At 43.0% G+C, this 26,279-nt stretch overlaps 1 protein-coding gene across 1 annotated transcript in view; it reads right to left on the bottom strand.

The window, feature by feature from the left end:
- The window catches only part of LOC124722779 (myrosinase 1-like), a 251,244-nt gene that overhangs the window by 98,959 nt on the left and 126,006 nt on the right, over positions 1-26,279 (bottom strand). Inside the window, exons 5-7 of the mRNA XM_047247914.1 lie at positions 26,015-26,201; positions 9,752-9,846; positions 9,362-9,509 (exon numbers count right to left, since the gene is read on the bottom strand). Of these exons, the coding sequence (XP_047103870.1) occupies positions 9,362-9,509; positions 9,752-9,846; positions 26,015-26,201 (430 nt within the window). The remainder of the gene's footprint in view (positions 1-9,361; positions 9,510-9,751; positions 9,847-26,014; positions 26,202-26,279) is intronic.

Here is a 26,279-nt window from a genome sequence, read left to right as displayed (position 1 = left end):
TTCTCAAAATGGAAATCTCTCTACAACTTCGTTTGCATATCCCAGTGGTGCTCTTCATTCATCGATATCATTTTCTCTTAAAAGTTTCTGGCCGAATTGCATAATATCCTGGTGTTATCCATATACATGGTGTTGCACAATAATTGGCATATTTTAACGAATAACAGTGTGAGCCTTGTCTAAAACCGTATTATATTACAATCTAGAATAATCCCGTTGTATTCTCCAAAAGATATTAATGAGTCAGTTGTAGTTTTTGTCCGATGTTGTCAGGAAAGAAGACAACTGTAACTGGACTTATCGTATTTAACAGATTTTACCTAAGGTTTAAGTTTAAATTACATTCTCAGAAAGCAGCTGACAAGGTAACTGCTTACTTTCCTGTTAATCGCATAAGTAGATTAAGTATTTTACGAGACACTCTAAAGAGTTCTGAGCCTGTGCAACGCCCGGTGAGTTATAGTGCGTATTTCTCTTGACTGCAGTGTAACAAAAGTGTTAAGATACAATCGACTTAAAGAGGCACATGTAAAATGAGAACTGTAAATGTTTTCAAATGATCCTCTGAGTTTATTAACACTATTTGAACATGAGACAGTGATTAAACTCACAGGTAGTCCGAACAAGACACAGCCAGGACAATAGCACCACAGGGGCAAAGACGCGTGCTGCTGTCAGTGCCATAGAGACTCGCCACTTGCGAGTTCCACCAGCGCCACAGGCAGCACTGAGGTTGATGATATCGATTTCGCCTCGGCCAATTGCCGGCCGAGTACAAACCGGCAATGACCGGACGGCACCGGACAGAATCCTACTCGGAAGACAGAAGAGCAGCTCTCGCCCATTTGCTTACAGATCATCGTCCACAGCTGACTTAGACAGGAAACGTCGTATAGTGGACTCTTAGAGATGGGCAGACAGTTGTTGTCAGCTGGATTTGCTATGTACTGTGAAGCTTACTGACGATTATTTGCACTTAGCCATAGAGGTCCTTCTTTTTTGTGTTATATTACATGCAGTGTTGCAGACTTAATCACTCAACTAGTCACAAAGATAAGTAAACCATTTTAACTTATTTGTGTGACTTTGTTACTAATTTGTTGGAGTGTTGTAGAACCTTCGTTTTCTTGTCCTGTTACCTGACCCTGGGGCATAGTTCCGTAATAGTGGCTAGGAGAAATTGTCTTAGCGGTGTGCTGCTCCAGAAGCCGTTTCACGAACTCTCGAACTTGGCCTACCGTAACAATAGTGATAACTCGGCTTTCCTAGCAGTAGTGAAGAGGCCGCTACAAAAGGCAGCACTGACATTTGTAAATACCAGCACTAAATTCAGGTAGCTAACTTCTCACTGCAATAACAATCGTCAACCTAGTATGGTTCTGACAAGTATTGTACAGGAGAACTTAGGAACTGTTCTGCCATTATTCTACCGTATTATGCGCACTCAGAGCTACACTAACTTTAAAAAATGGATTGGAACATCATATGGCTGAAATGAACTTTATAACACACGAAGGTGACAAAAGTCATGAGATACCTCCTAATATCTTGTCGGGCTCCTCTTGTCTGGCATAGTGCAGTACCTCGACGTACCATGGACTCAGCAAGTCGTTGGAAGTCACCTGCAGAAATATTGAGCTATGCTGCCTCTATAGCCGCCCATAACTGAGAAAGTGTTGTCGGTGCAGGATTTTGTACACGAACTGAATTCTTGATTATGTCCCATAAATGTTCGATGAGATTTTCAGGTCTGGCAGTTTGGGTGGCCAAGTCATTCGCTCGAACTGTCCAGAATGTTCTGATGTGGCGCATTGTTGTTTGGAAACATGAAGTCCATGAATGGGTGCAAATGGTCTCCAAGAGGCCGAACATAACCATTTCCAGTCAATGATAGGCTGAGCAGGACCAGAGGACCCAGTCCATTCCACGTAAACACCGCCTGTACCATTACGGAACCACCATCAACTTCCACAGTGTCTTTTTGACAACTTGGGTCCATGGCTTCGTGGGGTCTGTCACTCACTGGAACCCTGCCATCAGCTCTTACAAACTGAAATCGGGATTCATCTGACCAGGTCACAATTTTTGAGACGTCTAGAGTCCAAGCGATATGGTCACGAGCTCAGGAGAGGCGCTGCAGACGATGTCGTCCTGTTAGCAGGGGCAATCGCTTCGGTAGTCTGCTGCCGTAGCCCATTAACGCCAATTTTCGTCGAACTGTCTTAACCACTGAAAACTGTACGCAAACGCCGCTGCTCTCGGTCGTTAAGTGAAGGCTGTTGGCCACTGCTTCGTCGGTGGTGAAAGGTAATGCCTGCAATTTACAATTCTCGGCCCTTTCTTGACAGTGTATCTCTCTGGATACTGAAATTCCTAACGATTTCCGAAATGAAATCTCCCATGCGTTTAGATGCAACTACCATTCCGCGTTCAATGTCTGTTAACTCACGTCGCGCGGCCATAATCACTTCGGAACCCTTTTCACATGCATCACCTGAATACAATGACAGCTCCGCCAATGCACTGCCCTTTTTTACTTTGTGTACGCGGTACTGTCGCCAACTGTATATGTGCATATCGATATCCTATGTTTTTTTTACCTCTGTGAACACGGTAATTACATGAAAATACACCACTCAAAACCAGACAAATGTACATGATTTGTCGCTGATATTTTACTGTGGTACTAAGCAGGTTACGATCACATTGCCGAAGTGAAACACACTGTGAAATACTTTAAAAATAACCAGCAGGTCTTTCACTGTGGACATAAGGGTGATATTATGAATATGATAGATGACATAAAGAACATTTACAAATAAAAGCACATTATCATACAACAGTGTCAACGAAGAGAGGGGCCTTGCCAATAATGATTTTCTATTAAACTTCCAAAAGGTTCTTCCTTACATGACAAAAACAGAACCCTGCATTCTAACACAAATAGGCGTGTTACTTTTTCTTACAAAAATCTATATGTCTCATATACTAATCATAAGACCTACTATAGTGAAGTTGTACTTCATGTAAGTTATTTTGAATATCAACTAATTTTATTGTAATTCCTACACATAATCAGAAGCTACAAGGTGGAAATAAGTGCGCTCATCTGACAATACCACTTATACACAATGTCGTTCTGTTTAAAACGACGCATGTACTTATGTATTATTTATAGATTATGTCAGATTTGACTGGTAATATTTTGCTAAAATCTCTCATACGTGTTTAATCAGTTTCTGCTGCTTACTGCATTATATACTTGCTTTTCCGACGTAAACATTCTATATCTTTTGTTTATAGCGCGTCCTCGTGCTGTCAGTGTATGTTAGAAAAGAAGATGTTAATGTAGGATCAAGCTGTTTAGTGTCGAAGTGAAAATGATAACCCACTCTGTATTTTAGTTTGAAATTCATGTGAATGTGTTAATAAAAGCACGTAATACAATGGAAGGTGAATAAAAGCCATATTCTGAGCTACACGAAAAGTACAATTTTTCAGAAGTTGAGAGCTAGTTTTAAAATTAGCAGAAAAATGCTGTTATACTGTTCAAAACGCAAAAAATTGTTGCAGTTATTAGGTGTGGGGTCGGATGTCAGCTGGGTTTTGTGTATCAGGCATTGCTTCAGCTCGCTTCGTAGCTCTTGGGAGAATCTTGGTTGTTTCCTGACCTCACCGTTATTGTTGTAATAATACACAGGGTGAATCACTTACAACTTGCATTGCAAATATTACAGAAATGGAAAGTGCTATTGCTGTGCGGTTTTCACAGAATGCATTGGTAGACACGGGATCGTATTGTCAGCCAATCGACAGATTGTAAAAATACTTATTGTATTTTTTGTGCAAAAATACACTTTTTTAAATGGAACGGTGCCAACTGACATTAACAGTGTAAAGTAGCGTAAGTTAGAATGTCAGTGGTGTTTGCTGCAGGATTCTAGCGCGAGTCGTGCGTATTTTGAAAAGTTCCCACACGGATACCGGTACAATACCTGTGGTAGCACACACTAAAGAACAACACGAATGCATACAATAGTATTGTGGATTCTGACCAGCAACGAGATAACTGATCATCTTGTGTTCAAGATAACCACCAGCAGCGGCAATGCACACATCCAGTCTGATGCAGAACGACTGCTGCACACGTGCTAGCATTTCAGCGGAAATGACTGAGCAGGCTGCAGTAATACGTCGTTGCATATTATTTGGTGTAGTTGATATGTCCTAGTAGACAGCGTCTTTCAGCTTTCCCTGCAGTAAAAACTCTACAGGCGTCAAATCCAGGGAACGGTCCGGCCAAGGTACAGGTTCTCACCGTGCAATCCAACGATTTGCAAACAATTCGTGGAAACATGCTGTAGCACTTCGTGCGCCATTGGTTTGGACATTCATCATGTTGTTACCACGGGTTCCTCCTAGTCTACAGAGGATCTGTGGAAGATGGTCTGTCGGGAGGCTACGATACTTGTGCACACTCTGTTTTCCGTCTATGAAAAACTGGCCTATGAGCTGATCACTATCACACACTACACGTTTACACTCCATGGACGCTGATATTTCACAAAAGGTTTTGCACAGTCGTCTCTAATTTTTTTATTTTTTGCAGGAGGAGAATGAAATTTTTTGTAAACATACTTGGAACATTTAGCTGTAAGTTGGCAAATAAAAGTATTTTCTTTTGTTTACAGGTGAGCCATAATGGACCGTGAAGTAGATGTCAGGTTGCGACAACAGTCGTTGATGGAATTCGTCTTCAAGACCGGCGATGACTCTGCCACATCGATTCACAAGAAGTTGTTCCCTGTTTATAGGGAGGACACACTGGATCGCAGCAGTGTCCAGGCGGTGGTTGCAGAGGTGGACAATCCACGATGTGGCACACCATCGACGGCAGTGAGTGGTACGAATAAGGAGACCATTGATCAAATCATCCAAAATGATAGATGTGTGACGACAAGATAGCTTGCTGAAATGAAATGGCTCTGAGCACTATGCGACTTAACTTCTGAGGTCATCAGTCGCCTAGAACTTAGAACTAATTAAACCTAACTAACCTAAGGACATCACACACATCCATGCCCGAAGCAGGATTCGAACCTGCGACCGTAGCGGTCACGCGGTTCCAGACTGAAGCGCCTTTAACCGCACGGCCACACCGGCCGGTTGCTGAAATGAATCGTTTGTCATTGGGTAGTGTGGTATCACTGGTACAGTCACTAGGGTACAGAAAAATCTGTGCACGTTGGTTGCTTAGATTATTGACAAGATAATGAAAACGATGGGGAAGAATGTGTGCGAGGGTCTCATGAAGACCTTTACTGAAGAGTGGAAACAGTGTTTTGACGGCGTCGTCACCTAGGATAAAACATGGTTGTTTTTGTCCGAACCTGAGAGCGAAACCCAGTCCATGGAGTGGCGTCATCTGGGTTTCCCTCGGAAGAAGAAGCCAAGACTTTCACGAACAGCAGGCCGAAAGGTGATATCCTCCTTCTTCTGGGATCAGAGTGGTGTCATTTTCATTGACTTTTTGGAAACTGGCTCCGCGGTTAACCGGGGCCGTTACTGTTTGTCATTGGACAAGCTGCGACGTGCCATCAAGAACCACAGACCACAAATGGCTTGGTTCAAATGGCTCTGAGCACTATGGGACTCAACTGCTGAGGTCATTAGTCCCCTAGAACTTAGAACTAGTTAAACCTAACTAACCTAAGGACATCACAAACATCCATGCCCGAGGCAGGATTCGAACCTGCGACCGTAGCGGTCTTGCGGTTCCAGACTGCAGCGCCTTTAACCGCACGGCCACTTCGGCCGGCCACAGACCATAACTTCAGGGTAAACTCTTCAGACTACACCATGACAATGCCAACCCCCATACGGCCCTTATGACGCAGGAGAAAATCAGGAAAATGGGTTGGAAAATTATTCCTCATCCTCCCTACAGCTCCGTATGATTTTTACCTCTTTAGTAGTCTGAAGGCCCACCTGCGTGGTAAAACATTTGATAGTGAGAAAGACCTTATTTCCTGTGTCAAACGGTAGTGTAAAAGTCAATCCCCAAAATTTTACCAAAGTGCATTTACATCATTGAAAGAACGTTGGACCAGATGCGTCACAGCTGATGGAGGCTACACTGAATAGGCTCAATGTATAGCTAAATGTTCCAAGTATGTTCACAAAAAAATTGATTCTCCACCTGTAAAAATAAAAAAAATTAGAGACGACTGTGCAAAAGTTTTTGAACGCCCTTTGTACAGATGTTAATACGATTCTCATAATCATTTCCATGTAGCTCTTGACGGAGAGAGATCTGCTAGGGATGGAACCTATGTCGACGAAGAGCGCATAGGACACTTGCCTGACTCGTGCCACTTCCTCGTGTGACTAGGTGGGAGTCAACGTGCGGAACAACTGCAACAGCAGCAAGAACATTAATTCCCCCCCCCCCCTCCCCCCCATTCTGTCGTCACTTGTCTCCTTCTGTTACGTTGTATAGGTGTTGCACTACCACTTTCACGTAACTGGGTGAAGAGGTTGATAAAACGCAGCCGAGATGGTTGACGTCTACTGGGATATCTTGCGGCATAAACCGTACAAGAACGACCTGCATTCTCCGTACATTCTCTATAAACCATCAGCATGTCGACTTTTTCTGCATGGTAAATGCCACCGTCTACACACGTCCTACTGCTTGGGCTGCCACGTACTAACTGATTAGCGAGTCGCAATGTAAGCCAACATAACAACGACGTACCTAGCAACTACGCAGGTTGAATGGCAAGTGTCGGCGTGGGAACTTTTCAAAATACGATATCTCTTAATCGACTCGCACCAGAATCCTGCAACAACCACCACTGACATACTAATTTACGCCAGTTTTAGTTTTTTAATGTCAATAAGCTTCGTTCCATTTAAAAAATTGTATGTTTACCAAAAAAATACACTTCATAACTATTATTACAGTCTGTTGATTGGCTAACTATACGAGTCCCTGACTACCAACCCATTATGTGAAAACCGCACATCAGTTGCACTTTCCATTTCTGCAACATTGGCGATGTAAGTTTTAAGTGATTCATCCTGTGTAATGACGACTACATTTGTACTGTAGTTGTTTCTGTTGCCATTGTGTTTAGAGAAATATTTATTACTACTAACAAATTACAAAGAAAGAAGGTAGATGTCCTAAAATCCTACGCGTATCTTATTGTTAAAGCCACAGTTTCTATAACTGTTCTGGATTACCGAAAAGTTTTGTCACCACAAACTGCTTTCGTTTGTAACACAATAAATCTGTCGTCAAACAATTATTCTACGCTGCTTAAGGTATGGAGCTAATTCCTTATTTCAGAACTTACCAACTCAGTTTCAATCGCTGAACCAAGATTTTCCGTTCGCCCATAACAGCAAATTCCCTTGTACTATCGCTAGTAAAGGGTACCCGTCTGAAGTATTATGAACTGAAGGAACAATATTTTGTTGATAATTTCTTCGTCGGAATAATCTTGCTCTCTCTGACATGGTGAAAATAAGAACGGTTGGTATGTGAGGTAAAAGAATATTGGGTGAAGGCAAGGTGTAAAGGATGTAGCACTTGTCTAATGATTTGTTATGAAGGTCCCCCAACAGGAACAAATATTTGATACTGATGTTTAAATAACCAGTGCGGGATACAAAAGTGTGAACATTCACAATTTCTCAATAGTAGGATTCTCCAGATACACACTGTGCAAGGGCTCCTATTTCTGAGGCTTACTTCAGCATACCTGCCGGTCAAAGATAAATTATGCATTTAGTGGTTAGTATCATGAAACAAGTAACCACTGCTCCTTCTCCATAGGATGTTCATGATTTCACTTTGCGCGCATGACTTCACTGACTGTGTATCACTAAACATAGGGTAAGTTGGCCCCTAATTGTTTTTCAGATGAGAGATGAATTCTTTCATGTAAAGCGTTATACAGTGGTCATTTATAAGTCATAATTATGAAGTGGCTCTTACTATATCACATCGGTTGTCATATATTTGTAGAGTTGTTAAAATATAGTGGTAGGGGATGACGATGTAACACGAAAATGACTCACAAGAGTTCAGTAAATTCTACAAGGGCCAACACAAGTCCTGAAGCCGGCTTAAAAGAACAAGAAAGAAAATCACATTCGCCAACCTTAGAAGACTTACCAGTGATAAAAATTAATTATGTAATGAATCCTTGAATTCCCGTCACACTTTTGTATCCCGCACTGGTTACTTAAACATTACGAAATTCCCAAACAAAATAGTAAAATTAGTGATATTGTTGTCTCTTGTACTTGGTACTGTCGTGGGAAAATAACGTTTGGTGTCATACTTTTGTCATTTACCACTAAGAAAGTTTGTGTAAATTAATATAAAATAGTGCATTGTTAAAATTAACTTTGCAGGATTTGAACTTACGAACCACGGGCTGTAAGCCAGCCGTGTAGTGTTCCGGTATTTGTCTGATGCTGAAAATGATGTAGTGCATTTGTGTCGGATTCTAAATGGTATGGTGGAGTTGTTCAGGAGTGAGGGTGCTGGGGGTAGGTGATTCACGGGGAAAAACAGAACTCTCGGTCGTCTTGGGTTATTGAGGATAATTTGAATTTTCCAGAGATTTCAATGTCCTGCCATTTTTCATTAGGAGAAATAGTGTAGCTTTTGATATCAAGCTACTTTAAATTTGTCATTTTCACTATAGAAAAATGGGGTGAACTACTTTGGAGGCTTTTTTGAACCTATACTCTTATATTAATTTCTAGACGGTTGATAGATTAAAAACTTGATTCTAAAATGCGAACATTGTACTCAGGAAATCAGTGTCTTACTTCTTCTATGTTTAGCTTCTGCAAGTGGCAAAGAAAGTGCGTTTTCGATGTGGTTTTTCCTGCAGTGATAATCCCCAAAATTTTTTGTCCTGTACTTCACCTAGCATGCCATTGTGGGATATAACAACACTCTGTAAATATCACATTTTATCACAATTACCACAGTTATGGTAAGTCAATAATCGTAGAATATAGTTACATAGATTTGGAGATACGAGAATCTCGAGCCGTCAGATTATAAGTATCTTTTGTCGGCTTTGACAGTACAAATTATTTCCGATTTTAGATATTCAGCCACCACAAATTCAATTCTTAGATTTAATATCGAGAGAAGTTTAATGGTTGTCGGAAATGAAGGAAGTATTTTACGTCGCTATAAACTTGTATAGGGAAAGAAGTAAAGAAAATAAACTACACTTTTTGCAAAGTTATGCATTGTGGTGTACTATAAGGTAGGTATCTGGAGGAAGTCTAAGGTATCATTCAAGAAATAGAGGACGTTTATTAGTACCTTTAATTCGAGCGATCCACTCCTTATCCAGCGGGGGTAATAATGATCTTTTGAGGCCCATTTCTTTGCTTACAACTTCGACCCTTTCCTTGACAACTGCTGGAAAATCTCCATCTTTTCCTAGAATTGGATGAGCAAAGATTCCAAACTGAAATGAAGAGATTTACAAGTAAATATTTTAACTACAGATAGTACATACTACACAAAGCTCATGTAAGCATCGTGTTGACATAATTTTGTATACATCAAAAACCATTAAACGATCTTTACTTATTGCAAAGCAAGGAATAAATTCACAATGAAATATATGCTCAGGACACCTCAGGCGTTCATGTTACGTCTAATCATAAGACCACGTCTACTTTTTAAACATTCTCTGAACCTACTTACGTCAAAGTTAATGGCAGTGTTGGCCGCCTTTATGTCCTCTTCACTGTCGGACATAGGCTCGTACCAGAAGCTGTGCAGCGTTAGACTGATTTTACCTGTAAACGTAAAGATCATCCTGCTCTGTAGATAAAGGAATTTATGTTCAATTTTCAGTAAATGTGATCATTCTGTCTCTCTCTCTCTCTCTCTTCGTTTCTCACATCGGCACATGCACTAACACAGGTACTTAACAAGAAAGACAGCTTAGGACTCATAATAATATTTATTTGCACAATATAATGGCCAAGATAAAAAGTCAGAGTCTTCTTTATTGAGTGGAGAAATTATACGTACCGTTACCATCTCAAATATTGTTATTTATTGCTGAAAGAATAGTCACTACCTTTCCTTATTTTCAGATTTACATTCTCTGCTTTTATAATCCTTAAAGCGGAAGTGCTAGAACAGAGGGCATGGTACTGTTTAAATTTCCAGATGAAAATGCAGTGTTCTTAACCGTAAGCTTTAATCTGGAAGTACATCAGAAAAACACGGATACAGTTTCTCATTTGCTGCAGGTGTAATTGGTTACAGGATATTCGTTTCAAAATTGATTGAATACTTCATGACAGTTATTTTCTTACGTTTATGTCAAGCTAGAGAAATTGCTTCTACGTCTTACATGCAACTTTTAATGATTGCTTTATCTAGCACATTATGGGTATTGTTGGATACTACAAGTACATTGTAAGAAGAGGACACTTTGGGTAGGAACTGCCACTGTTTGCTGTTTTGTATGAATCACCCACTATTTCAAAATTTTGTATTGTTGCTGCACCAAAAGTTGTACCTGGGAAGTCATAAATGCAGCAGCGATTACCAACCGGCAAAAGTGAATCTTTTAACAGATTACATCATATTAGGCTGATGTGATTGTTTATGCGAAAGAGAATCGGTATCTACGAACGATCATTCGGATTCATAGTTTGGTTTCCGCTCCTATGAATGTTGACGTACGTCCCAGCATTATATTTGTTGTTGCATACGCGGGTATTTAAATATCGTGGCAGATGGCTGTCTTTGGAGATTTTATACCGTGACTCGCACGCCAAATTTGACTACCATGAAAGCCAATATAAAATGTGAACATCTCGTGGAGCTTAGAATGATGCAGTTAGAACGGAGAGGAATGTGTTTTACTCTGAAGTGGTAATTTGGAGTGGGGGTCGACAAAAAGATGACAGTAAATGTAGCTACATAACTCATTGACGTGTATGAGCGTTGGAAAAGATATTATCAATCCTCATCTAATATAGAATGGGGACATTTTTAAGATCATAAAAACCGGAATCATTTGAGAATTTATCCGAATTTATTCGTAATGGTATAGTTGGAATATGCACTATGTCTCGCAAGGAGATTATCTACTTGCCTTGCGAGATACTGCAAGATAGTAAAGGGCCTCAACTGTGTTTCTATCGCAAAGTGCAATAACACTGGATGGATTGTTTGAGGGAAGAAACCAAACTGCGAGGTCATCGGTCTCATCGGATTAGGGAAGGACGGAGAAGGAAAATGTAGCTACATAACTCATTGACGTGTATGAGCGTTGGAAAAGATAGTATCAACCCTCATCTAATATAGAATGGGGACGTTTTTAAGATCATAAAAACCGGAATCATTTGAGAATTTTCAAAGGATCCATCCTGGCATTTGGCTGGAGCGATTTAGGGAAATCACGGAAAACCTAAATCAGGATGGCCGGACGCTGGATTGAACTGTCGTCCTCCCGAATGCGAGTCCAGTGTGCTACCCACTGCGTCACCTCGGTCGGTCAAGAACACTGGAATCCGTCAATTGGAGACGTGTTATTTTATTCATATGTTCACCTTAACTGTCCGTCAAAAAAGTCCCGAGACGTCAGCGCAGTATCAACTGTGGCAGCTTGAACTAACGACTTTAAACAACAGATGCGCATTCGATCACTTAGCTGTGAGCAGGCGGTATTGAGTAGTGGACGTGTGGCCGTAATATGTGAGCATAGTTGTGTCACAAGTTGCAAAAGAGCAAAATGGTTAAATGCACTGTTCAAGACATCCTCCATAATGATTAGAAGAAGAGAAAAATGTGTGCAAAGTTCGTCCCCTATAATTTGATTCCCGAACGAAAACCACGACGCATGGATCCCTATCGTGGCTTGACTGAAATGCAAAAGGCGGACAATTTTTTACCGGAAAATATCATCGCGGGTGACGAGACTTGGTGTTATTGATACAATCTACAACAAAACGAAAATGTGCATAAATTCACATGAAATGTCAACGCCTTCACGACAAACACCTTCAAGCCAATGCGATGTGCTAGTTGAACAACGTCCCGCAGAGAGTCTTTACTGACAGTTTCGCACAGTGGTAGGAACATTCTGTGCATTGTATGAAGAACACGTGATGATTTAAAACTACCGATTTAACTTTTCTCTGTTTCTTATTAATCCATTCTCGAAACGTTCTGGACTGCACCTGAATCGATAATCTCTCTTATTTTGCTTTCATGGGCTTTTCGTGAAACATACATAGGAGGAAGAAATATATTGGTAGGTTTTTCTATGTACGTACGTTCTTGGAATTTTAACAGAAAAACCGCGTCGAGATGCACAACGCCTCTCCTGTAGCGTTTTCCACTGGTGTTGGGTGAGCATCTCGATGACGCTGTTTACTAAACGAAACTGTGTCGAAACGTGCTGTCATTATTTGGATCTACTCTGTTTTATCTATCAGTCCTATCTGGTCCTACTGGTTGTTTCCAGTAAATGTCAGCTTGGCATTTGCCTTTCCTGCGAATCGCCTTGTTTGGTAATTACACATACTCCCAGGTGTTTAATAGATGCGACTGCTTCCGGCTATTGTTCTACGTTCGTGTAATCATATAATAGGTTAACGCAAAATACGTTACGGTTGTGTGTTGAAGGGCAGCTGCCAGTCATTACACCAAGTGCCGATATTGGGCTCTTTAAAACTCATTGTACGTTTCAGTGGAAGAAGCCTGTTCCTCTTGCATTCACATGGTTTATCTGAAATATCAAACTATAAGGCCTACCATAAATCTTATTCTTCGTCTTCATCTTCATCTTCTTCTTCTTCTTCTCCTCTTCCTTCTGAGCGCCGTCTCGTTGGAGCAGGGTCCGCTTTTTGGGTCAATACACCCCATTCTTACGGTCTAACGCTCCCTGTGGACTTAGTAACTTAGTTTTCTTTATCTTAAATCTGTGTTCATAGTGTCTAGCCACCGCAGTTTAGGTCCTCCGCGTCGTCTCTGGCCTTCGACAGTCATATGAAAGGTTGTACTGATGACTGGAGTAGATAGAGCCCGTATGATGTGACCATAATACGGAATTCTCCATTCTTGCTCTTATCATTGATTGAAGCCACTTCACATAGTTGCCGGATCTTTGTATCCCTGGTGTGGCCGCGCAGATAAATGTCTAATGATCTCCTCAGTATTTGCATTTCCATGACATGCAGTGAGTACACTCAGGACTTACATACGTTGGTCAACATTCTGTACTATATATTGCAACTAGCCTCACCACTGCGCGATATATCTTTTATTTTAGGTGGATATACATCTAATTACCTAAGAGAACACCAATGACGTCTCTGAAACGCATCCAGATGGATCTGATTCTTGCTCGCAGATCCTCATTCACCGTCACTCTGACGTCGAGAACGTACCATAAATAGTTTCCCTCAAAATTGATGCGAAAAATGGAAACTGGCACTAAACAAACAAAAGAGCGAGATCATCCACATGGGTACTAAAAGAAATCCTACAAATTTTGGGTATACGATAAATCACACAAATCTAAGGGCTGTCACTTCGACTCAATACCTAGTAATTACAATTACGAGCAACTTAAATTGGAAAGACCACATAGATAATATTGTGGGGAAGGTGAAACAAACACTACGCTTTGTCGGCAAAACACTTAAAAGTTGCGACAAACCCACTAAAGCCGGGCGTCTTGAACGCGGTATTCAACCATTTTGCTCCTTTGCGACTTGTGACACTTGTCCGTCCTGTGCTGGAATATTGCTGCGCAGTGTGGGATCCTTACCAGGTAGGATTGACGGAGGACATCGAAAAAGTGCAACCAAGGGCAGCTCGTTTCATGTTATCGCGCAATAGGGGCGAGAGTGTCACTGATATGATACGCGAGTTGGGGTGGCAGTCACTGAAACAAAGGCGGTTTTCTTTGCGGCGAGATCTGTTTAAGAAATTTCAATCACCAACTTTCTCTTCCGAATACGAAGGGTGAAATGATCATCATAATAAAATAGGAGAGATCAGAGCTCGAACGGAAAGATTTAGGTGTTCCTTTTTCCCACGCGCCTTTCGAGAGTGGAATGGTAGAGAAGTAGTATGAAAATGGTTCGATGAACCCTCTGCCAGGCATTTAAGTGTGAATTGCAGAGTAACCATGTAGATGTAGGCTTCCTTTAACATAAACTATATTTAGGTATTTGCAGACTCACTGTTTTGATCGGCAGAGCCTTTTTTAGTTGCATATTAATCCTATCAATCCGTGATCTACGTATTGCTGCTGAAGGTCAAAACACTCTTGAATGTTCTCTTGGTTCTATGAGTAAGTTTAATTTTATTTCCGTTATTGTATTTATATTAATATTTTTCCCGTATATTTTGTAAGCTACCATTACAGATATAATAGTTCCAGAGAGCCCCAGCAGAAATGCGACCGGTGTCACAGATGCAGAAAAGAAACTCCCACCAACAACTTTTCCTCAGCGGGAGTTCAAAATCTCCAACATATAGGTTAACCAGCACGAAACGATAACGATTACAGACGTAATGAAGGCTCAGAACACTCTGAGAGATAACGTAATGCGTACTAAGAAACGCAACATCCTGTCACTGCAGATATGACAGGAAACAAATGAAGGAAATTAGGTGTTTTTATCAAAGTGTTCGTGTTATTTTCTCCGTCCTCCGCAGCTTTGCTTTTTGTATGGTGTCACGAAACAAGTATAGCTATATGAATATACAAGTGATGGCATTCAGAACTGCAATAGATCGATTGCGCAGGTATTGCTATTAATTATCAGCTTCTGAAATTCCTGCGGCCGCCAACCGCTGATGCGGCCATTATTGATACTAAAAATCAAGCTGCAATTATGAAACATCATTTTTGAGTTTATTTGCTACTTTGTTCACACGTGTGAGGTAATGTCGTCGGTCCAATGAAAATGAAACGAAAGACCGCGAGTTTGTGGTTGCATTGATCAATTGATGATGGTCGTTGTATTTGTAAAAGACATAGAGACTCCGCAAATGCAGTTTCCTCCTGACTGGATACTTGCAGAATATGTAGTGGTCTAACGATACCTGTAACTTGCTGCTTGATTTATGCACAAAACTCAAAAATATTCACCTTCACGAGACATTGTGCCAATATCGGCTAGGAAAAGTGTCCACACCTAGCGAGGTGGCACAGCGGCCAGCACACTGGCTAGCACTCGGGAGGACAACGGTTCAAATCCACGTCCAACAATCCAAATTTAAGTTTTCCATGGTTTCCCTAAATCGCTTCAGACAAACACCAGGGTGGTTCCTTTGAAAGGGCCCGGTTGATTTCCCCATCCTTGGAAACTTTCCGAGCTTGTGCTCCGTCTCTAATGACCTCGATGTCGACGGGACTTCAAACCATAATTTCCCGGGACTTCAAACCATAATCTCCCTTCCAAGAGTGCCAATAAGTCTCTTCAGGTATGCTGCATCCGGCCGAAGCCAATCATTCATGATTAGATCCCGCACAGCTACCAAATTGTGGGGATGTTGATTGTGACGTTTCACTAGGTGCTTCAAAATGTCCCACACATTTTCTGTGTTTTTAAGATGGGATGATTTAGAGGACCATTCGAGGCGCGATGGAGTGTCTGAGTATTCATCAAACCAGGCACGTATGTGCGCAGCACTGAGAACACATTTGTTGTCATCTTGGAAGACATTAATCTTCACAGTATTATCAAGAAGTTGTAGAAGAAAGGGCAAGATTTGGTCACGGAGTACGGCCTTACAATCATCCCAGTTCATATTCCTGGTACCTTGAATACGTGGATTCAAGTCATGGAACGATAAACGCAGCAGGAACGACACCCTTTACACGCTGCGTGTTAAACATCTCATTGCGCCGTTGCTAAGCTTGACGCTACAGCGCTCCAAGGAGGCCGCTCTAATATTTTGTCTAGCGAGCTTACGTCAGGAGGAAACATGCCCTTAATGGAGCGTTAACCAAGTGGTATAAGATCTGCGTTTTGATTTGTCAACGTCCATGCACGTGGGGTGAGACAATTTATTGTAAGATTACGTACTCTTTTGGAACTGAATAAAAGCTGCCGTGATATTTATATGCTGTCTAAGGCGCTGCAGTCCTGGACTGTGCGGCTGGTCCCGGCGGAGGTTCAAGAGTCCGCCCTCGGGCATGGGTGTGTGTGTTTCTCCTTAGGATGATTTAGGTTAAGTAGTGTGTAAGCTTAGGGACTGATGACCTTAGCAGTTAAGTCCCATAAGATTTCACACACATCTGAACATTTTTGGTATTTATATATTGTTATTTGCAGAGGCTGATATATTCATCGAAAAAAATCAGAAACAACTAATTTACACCGACTGTCAGACACGCGTCGTCGAAGTTCATAGGGACTTGGTTGGGCTGGTAACTTGTTCCCCTTGCTCACAACAATACTTATTCAATTTAAAATAAAAATGTATTTAATTTCGCGGCACTCATGCTCTTTCTAGCGAATAGAAAACATTGCAACGGGTTGGTTCGAACCCATGTATCGAAGCTGTGACTTGATAGCAAGCATACACACCTTCGCTGCTGCTCCAGTTCGTAAGAGGTTTCTTCCTTAGGTGTATCTACATTGTAAGAAAAGAAAACGACGCACCCTGAAGTAACTGATCCAATGGGACGGAAATCGGTAGATGTGATCTACATGTACAGAGAAGGCAAGGATTACAATTTCGGAAAACATGGATGACTTATTCAAGAGAACGTACTTCACAAATTGAGCAAGACAATAACGCGTTGATCCACCTCTGCCCCTTATGCAAGCAGTTTTTCAGCTTGGCTTTGATTGATGGAGTTATTGGATGTTCTCCTGAGGGATATTGTGCCAAATTCTGTCCCATTGAAGCGTTAGATCTTCAAAATCGCGAGCGGGTTGGAGGGCCCTGTTCGTAATGCTCCAAACGTTTTGAATTGGGAAGAGATCCGACGACCTTACTGGCCAAGGTAGGGTTTGGAAAGCTCGAAGAAAAGCAGTAGAAACTCTCGCAGAGTGAGGACAGGCGTTATGTCGCTGAAATGTATGCCCGAGATGGCTTGCCATGAAGGGCAACGAATCGGGGCGTAGAATATCGTCGACATACTGCTGTGCTCTTAAAGTGTCGTGATGACAGCCAAAGAGGTTCTGCTATGAAATGAAATGGCACCCCAGACCATCTCTCCTGGCTGTCTGGCCATAAGGTGGGCGACAGTCAGATTGTCCAGGGGGTCTCCAGACACGTCTTCGCTAGTCATTCTGGCTCAATTCGAGGCGGGACTCATCACTGAAGACAGCTCTACTCCATTCAACGAGATTTCAGGCCGAAGACGTGTGTGGAGACGCCCAGGATAGTGATGGAATAGTAACCTGACTGTTGCAACAGGGACTTGCAGATCACTTTAAATCTGACAAGAGGCTTTGAGATAGTACGCTCTTGATCGAGACACTCCAGCCAACCAAGCAAACAAGTTACAAAATGGCAAACTATTTAGAGAATATCCTATAAAATGTGAGCTGCAGACTGGGCTCAATTGTCGTATAGGAGTTTTGATAAGTCAAGACATTGTGGATATGTACACCAAAGAACTGCAAAAGGATGGGAAAGTACGAGGGCCACTGAAGTTCAGATTGTCATATAAAGCACTGATGATGAACTCCAGAAGTCAACATCTTTTATTCTGACATTCAATTTATCGAAGCTGCCTGAATTTATTCCGACCGACGTTCTCTGCCTTAATTGCATCTAATCCGACGTGATGCTTTAGGTGTCAAAGCTTTAGTCATACCATCATGGGGTGTAACAGTCAGGCTATGTATGGAGGATGCGACTCTACTGCACACGAATCTGGTACTAAATCTTCTGCTGTACCCACGTGTGACAATGCTCCAAGGCCAATCCCGTCAGGAGCAAAGAATATCCTGCCTTCCCAGAAGAGAAGGAAATCCAGGATATTAAAGTGACAAAACGTCTCTCATACTCTGACGGGGAAAAGAAGTTTAAGATTTCACAGCCCTCCACTTTTGTGCAGTCGTTTGCCTCATCGCTGAAGCGGCCTGTGCAGAAAACTAGCGATGGCACCCAGACGTTGACAGCCGATCAGGGCACCTCCACCAGCACCTGTAAATGCAGCTGCAAGCCTGTGTCGCTAGACCAACAACCAAGCCTACCCACCATAGCAATGATGGTGGCTACAGTACCTAATGTCAGAAAGTATGACAGACTCCAAAATCCAAGGTGTCGATGAAAACCATTAAGCCGAAACCTTCAGGTCTAAAGCCATCAGACAATGCGACATCGGTCGTGTCTGATGGATTAGGTGATGAACATACTTTGGATAGTATGGATGTCGACGTCTCTCTCAGGGAACCAGTGAATCCCTCAAGTTACCCCCCCCCCCCCCTCAATGCAGTCTCCCCACCACTGAGGCACGACAGGGAGGAAGACAGAGGAATAGATTACCATTAAGATGGCTTACATACTTCAGTGGAACTTGAATGGTTTCAGAATATATGTGGGGAACAACGTCTCTTAACTCAGGGTAGACGAATGTGTCTCTGTATTCAAGAGACACATCCCAAATTGTCTTACGCTCTGAGCTGCGTGGCTAGATTCTCCACAAAAAGGATGATCTTAGTTGAGAGAGAGCTAAAGGAGGAGTGGCTACTTTCGTAAACAACGCCTATCCGCCTATCACTCCTTGCTTCTCTCCCACACAACCAACCTGCAGGCAGTTATCGTATCGTTACACGTGCGTCATCAGTTGAGAATACATTCGCTCTACCTACCGCTAAATGAGGTTCTAGAGAGAGAGGCTCTCCGTGACCTCTTTACTCATCTACCCCACCCTTTCATTGTGTATGGTGATTTTAATGCATGTAATGTGGTTTGGGGCTCTGTAATCACCTGCTCCAGGGTTTAAGTATTCGAGATACTTCTCATATCCTCACGTGCGTGTTTGTAAAATGGGGGGGTGGGGGGGGGGGGGGCAGAACACACACTTCGGCACTGTAACAGGGTTGTTCACACTGCTGCATGCTCCCCAGACCTTGCACACACCGCTCAATGGGAAGTGATTTATAACTTGCACTTAGGAGACCACTTCCCAATCTGGATTCACCTGCCAGACAGAGTGCTGGCCAAAAGACAGCCGCCAAGATGGATGATTTGAAAGACAGATTGGATGCTTTATAGCCAGCTTGCTGTATTTGAACACCTTGAATGAGTGGGTCATGTTACCCAAATGATCCACCATGCTGCTGAAAATTCATCCTGCAGACTTCAGGCCACCTGAAAAGGCAACTTGTCCCTTTGTGGAGCGATGAATGCCGCTCTGCAGTCAGTTCCAGGTGGACAGCTCTGTGTTAAGTTCAGGTGCCAGCCAACTGGAGAGAACCTCTCAGCCTTATGGGTAGCTAGGGTGAAATGTCGTCACATTGTTAGGGAGAGCGAGAGCAGATCTTGGCAACAGTTCTTGACCATCATAAACCGTTTCACTAGAAGTGCAGTTGTATGGGAGGCAATCTGGAGGATTTATGGGAGATTTCGGAGATGCCCAGTAGGTGCTGTAATGGGGAATGGAAGTCTCCAGACCACCCCATGAGACACTGCCTATACTATGGCGGCCTATTTTGCCACAATTACCGCCACTGCCAGTCAGGATCTGGCTTTCTGGCGCTATGGTGCGGCCGCTGAGAGGGGCAGTTGGGACTTCAGTTCATCACTGATGAAGAATATAACTGTCCCTTCCGCAGGTGGAAGCTGGATTCTGCGTTAGCTGCAGCTCGTAACGCGTCGTGTGGTCACGATACGGTCCGTCAAAGTTCGTTACAGCACCTCACCTGGAGGAGCAAGGCAGTCTTCGTTCTTTTTAATCTTATTTGGACGTCAGGTCAATTGCCCAACTGGTGGTGAGAGTCCGTTTTAAAAACAGACATCCTGGATAGGACCGAACATACCCGAGTAGGTTTCGTAGTGTTGCCTTCACTAGTTGTTGGGAAAAGAAATTGGAGCGGATCGGTTGGGCAACCGACGCTTTATCTGGATCCTAGAATCGAGACAGATCCTCAGTCGCCTTCAGTGTGTGTTCAGGAGGTATCGCTCCATGTTCAATAACATTGCCCTCCTAGAAGCGGCTGTACAACAAGCTTTAATGCGCTGACATCACCTCCTGCTTATATTTTTTGACATCGAGAAGGCCTAAGATATTACTTGTCGGCGTATTATCCTTCGGCAGCTCCGTGAATGGGGTTTTCGGGGATGGCTTTCTATCTTAATGCAGTCCTTCCTCTCACCCAGCTGTTTTAGATATCGAGTCTGTGGCGACCTCTCTGACCCCTTTGAGTAGTGAGTGTAACTGTCTTTTTCATAGCTATTAGTAGTATGACGTCTGTTGCTGCATGTCCTGGCCAGTGTTCTTTTTTTGTTGACGACTTCTCTGTTTTTTTGCTCTTCTTCGAGCCTTGCAACAACAACTTGTCAGTTACAACTGACTCTTAGAGGGTTGGGTGAAGAAGAGGAGTGTTAAATTCTCCACCAAGAATTCTGTGTGCGTTCTCTTTAACCATTCCCGGTCGGCTTTAAACTTTCCTGAGTCACAGATGAGGGACACTGTTCTCAATTTTAAACACACGGTGAGGCTTCCGGGCCTCACATTTGACTCGAACCTTACATGGTTGCCACAACTTAGGGATCTGAAAAGCCACTCCCTGAAAGCGCTTACTAGACCCCAGTTCAAGGGGAGCAGACCCGACTCGTCTGCTCCAGTTTTACAGGGCATTTGTCTGATATTAGCTTGATTATGAGTACACGGTGTAAGAGTCTGCAGAACATCTTATTTAAAGATGCTGGACATGGTGCACCACGAAGGACTTGGGTTGGCCACGGGGGCATTTCTAACCAGTCCTACACCGGACCTTTGTGTTGAGGCTGGTGAACCGTCCCTTCACATCAGGTGACGACTCCCCGTGGTGCAACAGGCCTATAAAACAATGTTCACGCCATACACGCCAGCACACCATACAGTTGCTCGGCCACCAATGAAAGGATCTTACGTACTAGACACCGAGTAATTAGGTCCTATGGGATTGGCGAGAAGGGTTGTCTTTTAAAGATGGGTGTAGTATCGTCCGCAGAACTAGGTGTCATGCAAAAGTCGGTACGTCAAGACGACACCACATGCAAAGAAAGTTGCTGCAAAATGCATCAACGAATCAGAGACACGCTCCCAAGTGTTTCCTTGTGACGCAGCAGCCGCAAAATTACTTATTTTAGAGCGCAGTGCAGCTCAGCGCACTCACTCTGTAACCAGTGACCACTTGTAATCATCGCTTACGACGACAGTGCACTCGTAGTACGGATCTAGCTGCGTTCGAATAGAACCATTTTTTTCTGAATTTATTATCGGTTAAAGACTATTGGACTCTGACGGGAACATTCATTGTGCAGTGAAGTGCCAAACGTTTTAAGTGTCAGCGACAGCATCAGATTCATGTCATCTGTGTGGAAACTAATTGTTTCCACAATTTTGTATTTACCATGTTCAAGTTTTAATAAGTTACTAACAATTTGTGTGTGTTGTAGTATCTGCTCCACCTCCTCCTGAATTAGACTTACCACAATACGACAGAAGGGTGTGGCTAGTTTTAAGATTTTGTACCAAGACTGAAATAGATCTCCATCTTTGTTCCTATAGAGACCAGGAACTATTTATGCTTGACGAATTTTTAAGACAGAGTGCACTCTCAGTTTTAGATTTCAATCTCTGGTTTTTAGCATTTGAGTTAGGCATTACTTTTTTAAAGTTGTGCACACAGATGGCTTACAAGGGGAGTTCCTCAGCTATTCAGTCGCATTCCCTGACCGTGTCTTCAGGGTTCGTCTTCGCCATTCCTGTGTTGTACTTTCTGCAGAGTCCCACGAGATCCTGAAGGCATTAGAGCGGCTACGGCGTCTACAGGACAAATAATTTCTTATCTGCTTCGATTCCCTTAGTGCTCTCCAATCGTTGCAGCACATGTACCTAGCAGAGAGACTTGCCCAGTTCATACACGATCAACCATACTTGCTACAGCGGCGGAGGAAGAATATGTCATTCTGCTGAGTAGCAGGGTACGTGGGAATTTTGGGAAATAAAAAAGCCTACAGAACCGCCAAGTAGGCCTCCACAGGCCATACCGTTGTAGACCGTCATTTCGCTGGTGGGTCACAGATCCATGCGGTTATGGGAGGAGGAGTGGCTGTCAGTGACAGACAAACTGCGACTGGTGAAGCCAATTATCCGGCCATGGCGACTCTCACGCTGATCGCTCTGGCGAGATGAGGTGGCCCTAACCTACCTCCGCACTGCGCACTGATCGATAACAGATGGCTTTTTACTCCAGCAGGAGAAACACCCTGTCTGTGGAGCCTGTGGCGTTCAGGTCAGCGTACGCCACATTTTATTTTGTGACAAGCGGGCAGAAGCGAATTTAGATGGGGATCTGATCTGTGTTTTATCTGATGAAGAGACAAGTGTGGTCAAGCTTGTAATATTTTCTGATACATCTGGACTCTGTCCTAAGCTTTATACTGGAGATGTGGGTGTGTTTCAGAGTGGTTGGCTCGTCCACTTTTATTCCAGTGATCAGCCAGTCGCAGATGTCTTCTGTCTTCTTTTAATTCTTTTAACTGCTATGTTTTAGATTTGAGAAAGAGGTTTTCGTTGTTTCCTGTGTGAGTGCGGGCGTGAAAGTTTGCACATCTTTCTTTACGTTTTTATTCGCAGTTCTCATTTCAAAACTTTTACTATCTTCCTCCTCACTAGTCTCATGACATGTAGCACGGGAGCTAAAGACCTTGCTGTCGTGTGCCCACAAAACCTAATCATCATTACTGACATCGAATTTTTTCGACAATGTGCGCTCCATCCACAGGAGCTGCTTTAGAGTGTCCCATGATTACTGCTTCGATGTTACTTGAAACTGATGTGGCGCAGCGCTTCACCTCCTCTTGCGAGTTGATCTATTTTGGTGAAACTTGTCACATCGGGGGAACACAATTCAAGAACGAGAAACAGTCACACTTTTATTAGCCTCGATAAATGTTCCTTTGGCAATGCGGGCAGCCTCCTTGCTTTTTTTTGTCAACGTAGTACTTAATGACGCTGACTGTAGATGTAATGTGATTTCTGAAAACTTACTTTTAAGGCCAACCTCTAACACAGGGCTTAACAACTGGCCGGTTTTGAGCCCGAGTACTCGCGTCTGCTCAGGCACGTGCTCGCGAGCAGGTGCAAGGTCGTGGAGTAGGGAGGGTGGGGAGGGAGGGGAAATGCGCGCGCACGTTTGAATAGGGCCGCAGCGTGCCTATTGAATTCGCGCTGACTGTGTAACGTTTAAAGTACTACGATCAGCTCTTAATAGTCACTTCGCTGGTTAAGAATCATGTGAAGTCGCCGTTGTGTAACCCCAACCATGTTTTCGCAGTTCAACCCCCATTGGGAGGAATTGTATCTGTTTACTGAAAAAGATGGTGTTGCAAAATGTTTAGTATGTCACAAAACGCTGAATTCTTTTACGAAATTTAATTTGCAGCGACATTATATGTCGTACCACGCGAAAGACTACGGACGTGGAAAATGTGATTGACCAGATCGTGCACAGGAAGTTATTAAACTTAAAAGGAAGCTATCCGAAGAAGATCTGGACGACGAAGAAAAATCAACTGAGGTAGCTCTCAGAGTGGGTTACAAAATTGCTTTGCTTTTAGCAAAATCCCTGCGCCCCTTAACTGATGGCGATTTAATAAAAGAATGTTTGGTAGTTGCAGCGGAACATTTGTGTCCATCTCAAGTTGAACAGTTTCGGATTGTGCCATTATCTAACATGACCATTATGCGTCGCATACAGGACATGGCAGACGACGTCCAGAGCCATCTTGCAAATATCTGTAAAGATTTTATGGCGTATTCTCTAGCTCTGGACGAAAGTGTTGATATCACTGGAACAGCGCAGCTTGCCATATTTATTAGAGGTGTTAATAGAGATCTTTGGGTGAGGGAGGAGCTCCTCGATGTAGTAGCCATGAAGAACACTACAACCGGAGGTGATATTTTAAGTAGTGTTGAAGAAAGTGTTGAAAATATAGGATTGTCGTGGAATTCTTTTGTTTCAGTGTCTACAGATGATAGAGGCAAACACTAAGCTAATAAAATTATGTGGCACGTGTACATTCTCCTTTATTTGTTTCATTTGTCGTAGTAATAATTCGTGAGTGATATCCCTGCAGGTGGCCGCGGATTTACATCGACTGGCGGCAGCTGTTGTGTGCCCCACGTGACTCTCCCCACTCTCCGCTCTGGTCCGGTAGTGGGGGTAGCGTGCTGGCGCTGCTCGGTGCTCGCGCCTTGCTGCTCACAGCTTGCTCCGCGAGCACGTATGTTGTGAAGCCCTGCTCTAACACTTTGCTGATACCAAACGTCACTTTCCGTTTATGGTTCTACATATCCTACAGTAATATCTTTATTCTAATATCCTATAGTAATATCTTATTTTAACACGATTATATCAGGGGCAAATAAAAAGTTTCCGTTTGAGGCGGTTGCTGCAGCGTATATGCAACGCATTGAGAATCCGATTCGAGTATATGAGCACCGACATGTTGACAGGGGATTAGCGTTTTTTTCCGACGCACGTGCGGTAAACGCGGAAACACGAACTATGGTGACGTTGTTGCTAAATGCGTCCAAACAGGACCATCGCGTTGTTATTTTTGTCTTGTGTACTGAAGGACAAACACCCGTCTATATCCATCGGAAAATAAAGAATCTGTACGGGGCAGCATTTGCGTCGAAAACCACCGTTGTGTAGTGGTGCGCCAGGGAGTGCTGCTGCTTCATGATAACGCACGTCCCCACATCGCAGATGTCGTAAAGCAGAAGTGGGGGACACTCGAGCACCCGCCCTATAGTCCTGATCCCTCCCCGTGCGATTATCACGCCTTCAGTCCTGGCCTTGAAGGGTCGACGATTCCCGTCGGACGAGGATGGGCAGCAGGCAGTTACGGACTTCTTCACGGAGCAGGACGTGGTTTCTGCCAAACGAGTATCTTAGCCTGGTGCTCACGGCGATTTTGTGTCTTTGACATACCGATACTACATTGTACGGTCTAAGAACGGAAACTTTTTGATCACCCCTTACATCATACCAAATGTACTCGACGAGCTTCAGGAGTGATGAACAACTGGTCAGTCGTACTCTAATTAATTGCTGCACTTCTTTGTCGCACTGCAGGGCTGTTATCTCGAGCTAGACTGGTCTGTGTGTGATTACTGAACCGCTAACATGACGTTGTGAAGCAGATTAAATGTGAATCTTGTAAATTTTAGTTTGAAAGTGCTGTACCATAATGGGCAGGTAACTGTGGGAGCAAATGATATGCATAAATGCAATGTAGATTTTGTCTCAAAGGAATGGGTAGCTTAAGTAGAGCCCCAAGCAACAGTTTTAAGAAAGCTTTAGTTTTGTTTATACGCTAGGCATGCACGTTGAAAGGGATTATAAGCACTCTTCACGGGACTTTAGCAACACTCTGCCGTATAGTTATTCAAAGAACGTCACATATAGGCCTATGTGAATTCACATAAGCTCAATTTGTGTTGTTACTTCAAACCACTGAAGAATCTACAAAGAATCGTTGTTCAGACCTTAATGACATAAATGTCACAATGAGCGGTTAACGAGGATGGGCAGCTGTTTCTTTAGAAATAATTTTTATGGTAATTGTCAGGCAAAAATCAATACCGTCATGTTTATACCTTTTATAGTAATCAGCAACAATAATGAGCAGCTAATTAATCTGTAGATGTATGTGCTAGTGCCGACTAAACAGTTGTTCTATAAAATTTGAGGACATAAAGGATATAAGGTATCTGAGTTTGATGACCAGATAATCAGTACGAACCTTGTTGGCTGTGACGAAACTCTTTGTCGTACATGTGATACACGAGGGCGTGTGCCTTGAGGATATTGGCCGTGACCATATAGCCGGCACCCAAGTGGTGAAGCAGCAGCTGTGGAGCCATGAAATTTGGCTGGAAGTAGCCTCTGGCAACGTGGGTCGGTTCATTAAACGTAAGCCACCATTTTACCTGTAAGATTAGGTACATACCAATTAGTGCCATGTAGTTTCTTAGTGGTGTAGTATTTTGGAGGATAATAAAAGGACA

Source organism: Schistocerca piceifrons, chromosome X (genome assembly GCF_021461385.2).
Source record: "Schistocerca piceifrons isolate TAMUIC-IGC-003096 chromosome X, iqSchPice1.1, whole genome shotgun sequence".
Lineage (NCBI taxonomy): Eukaryota > Metazoa > Arthropoda > Insecta > Orthoptera > Acrididae > Schistocerca > Schistocerca piceifrons.
This window is presented reverse-complemented; position numbering and strand designations above follow the sequence as displayed.